The sequence below is a fragment of the Physeter macrocephalus genome, chromosome 5, assembly GCF_002837175.3.
Source record: "Physeter macrocephalus isolate SW-GA chromosome 5, ASM283717v5, whole genome shotgun sequence".
Taxonomy (NCBI): Eukaryota; Metazoa; Chordata; class Mammalia; order Artiodactyla; family Physeteridae; genus Physeter; species Physeter macrocephalus.
In genome coordinates this window covers 92,386,376-92,397,870 of record NC_041218.1, presented here as the reverse complement: position 1 = coordinate 92,397,870, position 11,495 = coordinate 92,386,376, and the positions used below count along the sequence as shown (strand labels likewise).

At 40.5% G+C, this 11,495-nt stretch overlaps 1 protein-coding gene across 1 annotated transcript; it reads left to right on the top strand.

Annotated features, from left to right (window-relative positions):
• Window positions 1-524: 524 nt before the first annotated feature.
• On the top strand, window positions 525-5,538 carry CCDC71L (coiled-coil domain containing 71 like). The gene has a single exon (XM_024115969.3). It carries the CDS (start codon window positions 1,415-1,417, stop codon window positions 2,114-2,116), a length of 702 nt encoding a protein of 233 aa, XP_023971737.1. The 5' UTR covers window positions 525-1,414; the 3' UTR covers window positions 2,117-5,538.
• Window positions 5,539-11,495: the final 5,957 nt, after the last annotated feature.

Below are 11,495 nucleotides of genomic sequence, written 5' to 3'. Positions count from 1 at the left end.
GTGCTCACTGAAGGGTAAAATTTTCATGCCTACCTCAAAGTTCTAAATATTAGGAGATTTTTTTTAACCTTAAAACTTTAATGGAGTTAAGAGAAAACTGCAATGTAAAATATAAAATTGTCCTGTTCTTAGCGTTCAGTGTATCTTTCTTTCTCACATCATTCTAAATTATCAGTGGTATTTCATCGATTCACTCAACAAACATAGAGTGCCCACTATCTGACAGGTGCTGAACTAAGTACTGAGGATAGAAAAGATGACTGAAGACTGTCCATTACTCTATAAACCTTCATAATCCCCTCCTCTCAAATACAAAAGGTGATGGGTTCTTAACAATGTGTTCTCTTCAGCAGAACCTTTTTGATTGTGAAGCTGCATCCTTTCTCAATGATAGAGATGGTGCTGCAAGGGGACATATGCACTCATTTAAAAAACAATTATATATTCAAAAATACTATTTTCCATAAGGAGAATGGTTTTGTTGTAATTGATCTTTGATCAACTTGAGCAGACTATTTAGTTCTACGGGTATAAAGGGCTTTGCTTTCCCAATAAGCAGAGTATCTCTTGAAGGTGAAGATGGTTCCATTGTCTAGAAGGAGACAATGCCACTGATGCCGTCCATATTACCTGAATGATTCTGGATTACTAGTGTTGTTTGACATGGATTGGGGTCAGAAGCGGGAAGAGTTGGATGAAGATGCAAAAGAAGCCTCTGAAGGTTTAGAAGGGAATGGTGAAAGGCCCATTCCCCCTGGACTTAGACCCAAATTCCCTTTCTGTGATACAAACCACAGCCTTTGGGCACGGCTCTCTCTGCTATTCAGACTGGTAGACCTCCAAGCTCAGTCTTCAAATGCACACCCACTCACTCCGAGAGTGACTCTCCCCAAGGTGGAGCTGATGTCCACCCCTTACTCTAGACAAGGCACCCTCCCCATATACACACCCAACTGTTGACTCGCGTTCAAGAGCCACCACCATCACCCACCCCAGCACCATCTACCAGGAACTGGCCTCTCCCCCATTAGTCCCCGCCCCTCTTCTGAGAGCACCCAATGGGTGGAGTCGGGGCTACGGTGGGCGGGGCCTGAGGCGGGCACATTTAAAGAAAGGCAGAGGGCGAAAGGAGGCAAGAGAGGAGAAGAAAGAGAAGCCAGGGGGGGCGAGGCGCCGTCCAATGACAAAGCCCAGGGGTGGGCGCCGGCCGCCATCTTGTACCGGTCGGCAGGATCTTCACCCGCGTCCTCCGCCCTCGGAGGGGGAGGGGCGGCGGCGGCGGAGGCGGCGAGAAAAGTAGCTAGAGACGCGCCGGGCGGGAGGCGCCAGCAGCTGCTGCTGCCGCGGAGCCGAAGGCGGGCGGGGACGGCGGCGGCGGGACCCGGCGAGCGCGGGCGGCCCCGAGCGGCCTCCGATGCGGCGCAGCGTGAAGAGGCGGCGGCGCCGGCCCCCGGCCGCCCGGGCTGCGGCCGCCTGGGGCGTCGGCTTTAGGGCGGGAGGAGGGGCCGCGCTGGAGGCGCGGGAGGAGAAGGTGGTGTACTCGCGGTCGCAACTCTCGCTGGCCGACAGCACCAAGGCGCTGGGCGACGCCTTCAAGCTGTTCATGCCACGCAGCACGGAGTTCATGAGCTCGGATGCGGAGCTCTGGAGCTTCCTCTGCAGCCTCAAGCACCAGTTCTCCCCGCATATCCTGCGCAGCAAGGACGTCTACGGCTACTCTTCTTGCCGGGCCCTGGTCCCCGACCCCCCGGGACCCCTTGCCGCCCGCGGCCCGACGCGCAGGCCGACCTCGAGCGCGGCGGCCAGGAGGAGGCGCCGCGGAGCCCGGGCGCCCGCCGCGTGCCGGAGGAACCCCCCGCCGCCGCCGCCGCCGGCCCCCGGGGAGAGCTGCCCCGCCAAGCCCGCGGCGCCCGGGCCCTGCTTCGGGGGCCGCACCCTGGAGGAGATCTGGAGGGCGGCCACCCCGACGCTGACCACCTTCCCCACCATCCGCGTCGGCGACGATGTGTGGGGCGAGCGCAGCCTGGCGGCGGCGCGGCGTAAAGCGCACCAAGTCCTGCGAGTGAACCTGGAACCCGTGGTGAGGCTCCGCCGCTTCCCGGTGCCCCGGGCGTGAGACGCGGCCCGCGTCGCCCTCCCAGCCGGCGACGGAGCTTCCGCCGGAGGGATGGACAAGTGTCAGTCGAGTGTTTACAGATCCGGCCTGGACCCCGTCCCCTCGTGCACTTTACGGGCGAAGAAGTCACCGGCTGGTGTTCCCGGCTCCACGCCCCGGGCTTACGGCGGCGCCGCCGTTTGGGACTCCGGGGCAGGTGCGCCCTCCACCCCTTTCCGGCTCGGGGCTGCGGAGGAGGAGACCGCCGGACCCGTGGGGGAGGGTCCTTTGCTTCCGTACCCCGGACTGAGACGTCTCCAGGACTGGAGGGGCAGATCCGTTTTCTCCCTTTGGACTCTACCTCACTGGTCTGGAAGTCCTCCGAAGAAGTCGTTATTTTTTCCAAAGGAATTTGGTTTCGTGCTTGTGTAATAACGCCAGAATCTACTTGCTTTTCACCCAGCTCCTCTACCCCTGCCCCCCTTTTTCTTTTCGACTGCCACCCCTCTTTCTGGATGAAAGATCGAACCTGTTTTGTGCTGTTGCACCAGTTTGTGCTCAGGGTATTCTGAATCCCACTCGTTTCCTAATTTTAACCGGATTCCAAAGCTTTGACCAAGGATATTTTTCTAAGAGATTCAAGCTTATGACTGTTAATAGTGCAAGGATTTGTATGCTGTGAATTCCATGGGCTCAGTGATTGCAAACAAAGGGATGCAAACTACAACTGTTTAAACATTTTTGAGGTGTTTCTAAAGATTTTATATTGAGATTTAATGTTTATATTTGCTGAGCTCCTAAAGAAAATGGTTGAAACTCATATAAAGTTCTGTTTAGGAAAAGCTGAGTTGTTAAATTCTTTTTGATTAAATAAAAATTAAAATGCATTGAAACCGCATGGCTTGTGATAAAGAAAAAAAGAGTTATAAAGAACTGGTGTTGGTTAAAGAGATGGATGGAATCCTATTGGAAATGATTTGGTCTCCTTGTACTGGTCTAACATACAAATCCAGGTATAGTTCAAGAATAACCTATTTTAAATTGGGAATCACATAGGAGAAGTAAATGTGTGTAAACCTTGTGATTAAAATGATAAACAGAATACCCATTAGAATTCTCAGAACTATTAGTGATTTCGAGGGGGTGGGGACATTTCTTGGTATCAAATAACTGGTTGAAGTTACTTTGGGCAAAATAGGTCTTTCTTTACTTTTTGTTGTTGGATAGCAAGAAATGTCCAAACTAACATCCATCACTTTTATATACATCATGACAATTAGTTGTCTTTTTTGCTCCACGAGTTTCCTTTTTTATCTTAATTCCATTCATAATTATGTTTTCAGTAACTGGTCTTTGTTGACAGTTGAAGACCACAGGAATCGGACAGACGAGTCACACAGTACTGACCCTTCTTTTACACTTTTATGATAGCATTTATATCATACGGCCCGGTGTGGAATTCTTGATTATCCAAGTGCCTTTGGTCATTGGTGGCAGCGAGACTTAATGGTTTTTAGCCGGTGGTGCCACAGCCAGATTTTACTGCAATATCTAAAGGGTCAAATGGTGTTTTTGTACCACTGTTTTTCAAATTTAAGTATTCTACTATGTATGGAACGATTCATACTGTCTGGAACTCGACATATGAAATCCTCAATATTAAGGTTTATCTCTGCTTGGCAGCTTCGTAGGAGAATAATAAGAGTTGAAGTTTTGACTCTTGTGTTCTTAGAATTCAAATGGAATAGCTTTCTGGATTGAGTTTTTCAAGTTTAATAGTCCGTAAGTAGGAGTTTCGTGACTTTAATTTCAGTGTTCTTGTTTTGTAGAAAAAAGAAAATTATATATATATATCTACGACTTGATGCCAGTTTCCCAGTATGCCTCATATTCTTTTATTCACTACTTAATAATAACGCGTTGTTACAAACACTGTCACATGAGTAAATAAAAGTGAATCATTACTTAGTTGATGGGGAGTGTTAAATTTTATTTGTGTGATAGGAAGCTTATATATATATTCTTTTGGTTATTAGCTTATTGCCAGTTGTATTTCAGATACATAGGGTTTCCCCTCCCACCCCCAAATTGTTAAAATTTTTTAGCTAACTAGCCCCTGAGGAAAAAATATGTATTGGTACCACTCACTATTGTATATAGTTTTATAATAATTAAAAAATAAATTCAGTGGCCATATTAGAATGTAATTTTAACGTACAGCTTATCTAGATAGTTTCCCAGAGGATTTTGAAATTAGACTTAGCTGGGAGGATAACTCTGCTCAGCTCAGAACTGAAACAACCATTGACACCATGCATTTATTTTAACTGAGATTCTTAACATTTTTTCCTCATGCCTTGTTACTTTAGTGCACTTGAACTAGCATAAATGCTTCTTTGGATTATCTGGGCTGTCTGATTTCAGTTTGGATCTGATTGTCCATCTTGAATTCAATATGTTATTTATCTGGTCTATTTAAAAATCATGCCATTTCTAGTCTGTGAAAGAAGATGTCAAAAAATCTTTATTTCTGCCAACTGTTCTTTAGCAAAGCCTATGTTACAGCTTCTAAAATGTGAAGAAACAACTAATATAGTTGGTTAGTATATTAACAGGAAAGTGAAAGTATTTTATGGGTACATTTGGCAGAATGTGAAGAGGAACTTGGCAAGGTGGCCTTTATGGTGAGGCATCCATTTCCTGTCCTCTGAGTCTGTAGCTTAGCTTGTATATAGTTTTTTAAAAGAAAACTCATGATTTTATTCATTCTCTTATAAGATTCTCATAAGATTATCTTATATCTCATGCGGCGCAAGTAGAGGGGGAAGCTAGGAGGAAGTTGATCACCTTGCTATGCTTTTATTTCATTTTTAACTTTTGAGTGCCTAAATGTGGTGACTGGCATCTCCGCTAACCTTTGGGGATTCCTGATGTCATTTTTTATCCTCCTTCCTGTCAACCAGCAACTTATTTTTCCTTTCAGAAACCAGGAATGTCATGATCGTTGAGGGCAAGCTCCGTTGTTGATAGTGCAAAGTGTTGCTGTTGTGGTGTGTATTTATTTTGTTGAAGTTCGAGTACCCCGTTGGACATGTGTAACTAAGCTGGTGGCTGACATTTATTGATTTGCTACGTGCAAATGGTAGTACTATTTTTCTGAAAACTCTTCAATAAAGAAACATTAAAAATATTTGAATACAAAAAAAAATCAGCACTCTTTAAATTGGTGGTTTTTAGTGGACATATATACATAATATTTACTTTATTATAATACTTTATTGGTGTGTTTTGAAATATTTTCTGATAGACTGTTATGTCTTAAGTGCAGTAGAAGGCAATTGTTTGTAATGGAACCGAATTGTTTCCTTGGGCAGTTTGATGTGCATATGATTAAGATTTACAATCTGGTTGTACTTTGCTTTTTAACTTATTAACTGTAAATAAATTTTAGAGAATACACAGTGACTGGTTTTTCTAATGATGTTGAAAGTTTTTGAAATGGGATTTTATGTTTGCATGTGAGTTGGAAAACATCATAATTAACAGTGGGATCAATTTTGACTTTTTCTGTGTGTGTGTGAACTTGAGATCTGTGTTTTGTGCTGTCTTGGGACTCTGTGACATCAACTCTTGAATGATCTAGTGAATCTCCAGAATAGTACTTCATGGCCAGTGCCAAGTCATTGCCAAGTTTGCCAGCAAAAAGGACTTTAAAAATGCATCAAGGGCTTCCCTGGTGGCGCAGTGGTTGCAAGTCCGCCTGCCGATGCAGGGGACACGGGTTCCTGCCCCGGTCCGGGAAGATCCCACGTGCCGCGGAGCGGCTGGGCCCGTGAACCATGGCCGCTGAGCCTGCGCGTCCGGAGTCCGTGCTCCGCAACGGGAGAGGACACAACAGTGAGAGGCCCGCGTACCGCAAAAAAAAAAAAAAAAAAAAAAAATGCTTTGAGCCCTAGCCCCATGGCCTCCTGTGGTGGTGATGAAAAGTCTAACGCTCACATTCTTTCATGCTAGGAAAGAAAGTCCAAGTGCTTCATGTGAGTAGCAGCAGTAAGGTCTGCTCCACAGAATGAGTAAAGGCAGAATTTTCATTACGGTCTAGAAGGTAGGCGCGGAGTATTAGCAAGGGCAGGGTTCATAGTACTGCTACGTGGCCTGAAGTTCCTATCAATAATTAGAGGCAGCATAGTGTAATAACTGAATCTCAGTGCCTGGAATGGAATGAAGGTTTCACCACTCATAAGCATTAGAACTTGAGGTAAGTTATGTAAACTGTCCGTGCTTTAGCTTCCTCAAGTATCAAATGTGGTTAGTAAAAGAAGTGATGGGGCTATTGAAAGGGCTAAAGGGGATGTAAATGGTAGACACATAGGAAATACTTAATAAATGCTATTAATTGGAGGCATGTGTGCTGAGAATAGACATGCTGAGAGTGGGGTCCTCTGGGAATTTAGCATCCTAAGACTAGAGTGTGGTCTGGGAAAGCTAAAAGATGAATTAAGAGATGGTAATTTCTGGGTGAATTAAATCGAAGACAGAGAAATCTCGAAATGTTTTTAGCCTGTTGACAAACCGGCAGGAGGTTGGAGTAAGCTGATTTTAAAAAGTTTTTACTGTTGGAGTTTTAGGCTTTCTTAAAATTTGGGGGTCTACTTTTATCATCGTGGTATCTCTGAAAGATATTTAAAATGTACTGTTACATGTTTTAAACTATCTGAGAATTTATAAAAGTAATAGATTACTATTGTTGATCCCATAACTTGCCAGATTTCCACACTAAGTTTTCCCTTGGTGTAAGTTCAGGAAGGGTTGCTTGAGAACCATATTAATTTGCATGTACAGACAAAATTAGAATTAATTTCTGTGAAGTTTGTACTTCCAGTGTTCAAGGAAACAAACGAGTACGATAGTTATGTTTGAACGGCAGAAAATTATTACTAAAATTATTACTAAAACTATAATTATTACTAAAATCCTCATCTTTGAAGCTGTGACACACTTATTTTCAGATTTTGGGTCTAAAGCCTGTACTTTAGTTCTAATTCCTCTTAGCACAAAGAGTAACAGAGCATATTCTAACTTGGTGAGCAAGCTGAGGTTTCAGTATCTAAAGCTGACACAAAAGAATTTCATTAGATGGAAGTTATCCCGTAGTAAGAAGCTCAAAATGGAGCCTGATTGCCGATTTGATTTCACAAGAGCGATGACTTCTCACTGTCAATGCTCACTTGTCTTGGTAAATGTCACCCTAAACCATGATCTGTAACATGATAAGCATATCCAGAAACCAACTGGAAGGTAACAATCATAACAACAGCAAACACTATGGCTAGCCCAGCAAGTTTGAATAAATATTCTGTTGGACTCAAAATTGGACTTCTTCTGCTTCTGAAAGTATTCATAGAAATGTTACACTGAGATTCTTCCAAGTACTGAAATTAACTGTAAAATGTATGTGTCTATATAAAAAAAAAAAAATATATATATATATATATGTATATCTTCTTGGATTTTTTTCAAGTACATATTCTGTGTTTAAATATTTATTGGCGAGAGTATAGAAAAAAAGTGTGGCTTAGGGTTCAAAACTCTCAGGTTAAAAATAAATTATTGATGCATAATACACATACTAAAAAGTACATATATTAAAAGTATTATAAGCACAGCTTGATACAATTTCATAAATTCAATATACTCGTGGAACTAGCACACAGATTGAAAAAACAGAATTTGGCCAGTACCCGCAGAGGACTCCCTTATGCTCCTTTCAATCACTCCCCATCTCTCCTCCAAGATAATCTTTATTTTGACTTCTTACAGCATAGATAATTTTGCCTCTTTTTGGACTTTATATAAATTGAATTAAGTGTCACATGCCTAGCTTCTTTCACTCAAAATTATTTGTGAGATTCCTTCATATTATTACATGTTGTTATAAATCATTTATTCTCGGTGGTTTATGGAATTCCATTGTGTGAATATTCTACAATGTTTCTGCAACTCTTGATGGGCATTTAGGTAGATTTCAGTTTAGGGCAATTATGCATAAAGCTTCGGTGCACATAGAGAACAAACATGTCCTGTGGTGAAATTTTTTGGGGGGAATATTTGTCTAGGAGTGAATTTGCTGGGTCACACGCTATGCAAATTATCAGCTTTGTTGGACGCTGCCAGTTTTCTAAAGTGGTTATACCAATTTACCTGAACTTTCATAGTAGTTTTCTGGATACTTCATATCCTTGCCAACACTTGGTAGCTTTGGTCTTTTTCATTTCCTGGTGGATAAACAGATTTTTTTAAAAAATAAAAACATTTTAATCCAAGTAATGTGTACACAGTTTAAAAAAACACCTTAAAAAGCATGTGAGGGCTAACAATCATAAGCCCTGCCTCACCCACAAACACCCCTTCCCTACATTTTTTTTTTAAGTCAGGGTGTTTTTTTAAATAGGCTATTTTTTTAGGGCAGTTTTAGGTTTACAGGGAAATTCCATAGAAAGTACAGAATCCCCCCCCCAGTTTCTACAGTTATTAATATCTTGCATTAATATGAGTACATTTATTATAATTGATGGATGAACCAATTTTTAATTAAAAATTTTTTAATTAAATTTTTTTCTGCCAGTTCTATTGAGATGTAATTGACATATAGCACTGTATAAGCTTAAGGTGTATGGCAAAATGATTTGACTTGCATACATCATGAAATGATTATCACAGTAAGTTTGGTGAACATTCATCATCTCATAGAGATACAAAATTAAAAGAATAGAAAAAATTATTTTTTCCTTGTGATGAGAACGCTTAGGATTTATTCTCTTAATAACTTTCGTATATAACGTACAGCAGTGTTAATTGTATTTATCACAGTGTACATTACATCCCTAGTAATAACATAACTAGACATTGGTATCTTTTGACTGCCTTTATCCAATTCCCCTTCCTTCCACCCCCACCTCTAGTAACCACAAATCTGATCTCTTTTTCTATGAGTTTGTTTGTTTTTGAAGTATAATTGACCTACAACAATATGTTAGTTCCTATTACACGCAGTGATTCAATATTTCTATACATTTCAAAATGATCACCATGATAAATCTAATTGCCATCTGTCACCATACAAGGATATTATATAATTATTGACTCTATTCCCCACACTGTACATTTCATACCTGTGACTAATTCATTTTACAACTGAAAGTTTGTACCTCTTAATCTCCCTCACCTATTTCTCCCTTCCACCACCCCCCACCTCCCCTCTGGCAACCACTTGTTTGTTCTCTGTATCTATAAGTCTCTTTCTATATTGTTATATTTGTTCATTTGTTTTATTTTTTAGATTTCAGAGATAAGTGAAATTGTATTTGTCTTTCTGTTTAACTTGTTTCACTTAGCATATATCCTCTGGGGTGTGTTATCGCAAATGGAGAGATTTAATTCTTTTTCATAGCTGAGTAATATTCCATTGTATGTATGTGTACATATATATATGTATATATATATATATACATATATATACCCCACTTACTTTATTCATCTATTGATGGACACATGCTACTTCCATATCTTGGCTATTGTAAATAATGCAACAATGAACATAGGAGTGCATATATCTTTTCTAATTAGTGTTTTTGTTTTCTCTGGATAAATAGTCAAGAGTAGAATTGCTGGATCATGTGGTAGTTCTGTATTTAATTTTTTGAGAATATCCATGTTGTTTTCCATAGCAGCTGCACCAATTTACACTCCCACCAAGAGTACACCTTTTCTCCACATCATCGCCAACACTTGTTATTTGTTGTCTTTTTGATAATAGCAATTCTGACAGGTGTGAGGTTTTGATTTGTATTTCCCTGATGATGGGTCATGTTGAGCATCTTTTCATGTGCCTGTTGGCCATCTCTGTTCTTGGAAAAATGTCTAGGTTCTCTGCCCATTTTTTAATTGGGTTTTTTTTTTAATGTTGAGTTGTATGAGTTCTTTACATATTTTGTATATTAATCCCTTATTGGATATATTGTTTGCAAATACTTTCTCCCATTCAGTAAGCGGCCTTTTCATTTTGTTGATAGTTTTTCACTGTGCAAAAGTTTTTAGTTTGATGTAGTCCCATTTGTTTTTTAGCTTTTGTTGCCCTTGCCTGAGGAGACATATCCAAAAAAATATTAGTAAGACTGATGTCAAAGAGCATACTACCTATGTTATCTGCTATAAATTTTATGGTTTCAGGTCTTACATTTAAGTCTTTAAACTATTTGAATTTATTTTTGTATATGGTGTGAGAAACCAGTCCAGTTTGATTCTTTTCATGTAGTTGTCCAGTTTTCCCAATGATATTTATTAAAGAAGCTGCCTTTCCCTCATTGTATTTTCTTGCCTCCTTTGTCATAGATTAATTACCCATTTAAGTGTGGGTACATTTCTGGGCTCTCCATTTTGTTCCCTAGATCTATGTGTCAGGTTTTGTTGGGTTTTTTTTGCCAGTACCATACCATTTGATTACTGTAGCATGGTAGTATAGTTTGTAATCAGGGAGCACGATACCTCCAGCTTTGTTCTTCTTTCTCAAGATTGTTTTGACTATTCAGGTCTTTTGTGTTTCCATACAAACTTTAGAATTATTTGTTCTAGTTCTGTGAAAAATGCCATTGGTATTTTGATAGGGGTTTCTTTGAATCTGTAGATTGCTTTGGGGTAGTATGGTCATTTTAACAATTTTAATCCTTCCAGTCCTTGAACACAGTAGAGCTTTCCATCTGTGCCATCTTCAATTTCTTTAATCAATGTCTTATAGTTTTCTGAGTACAGGTGTTTTGCCTCCTTAATTAGATTTATTCCTAGGTATTTTATTCTTCTTGATGGGATTTTAAATGGGATTGTTTTCTTAATTTCTCTTTCTGATAGTTTGTTGTTAGTATATAGAAATGCAACAGATTTCTGTATATTAATTTTGTATACTGCAACTTTGCCAAATTCATTGATGAGCTCTAGTAGTTTACTGGTGTTGTCTTTAGGATTTTCTAAGTATAGTATTATGTCATCTTCAAACAGTGATAGTTTTACTTCTCTCTTTCCAATTTGGGGTCCTTCTATTTCTTTTTCTTGTCTCATTGCTGTGGCTAGGACTGGATAAGCCATTACTGACATTTTATTATTAACTAACACTAGGGTTCAATTTTTCTGTTGCACAGTTTCATATGTTTTGACAAATGCATAATGTCATGTATCCACCATTACAGTATCATACAGAATAGTTTCACTGCCCTAAAAAGGCACTGTGCTCCACTGCCCTAAAAAGGCACTGTGCTCCACCTAGGCATCACTTCCTCTCTCCCCCTGAATGCTTGGCAACCACTGTTTTTTTTTTTTTACTGTTTCTATAGTTTTTCCTTTTTCAGAA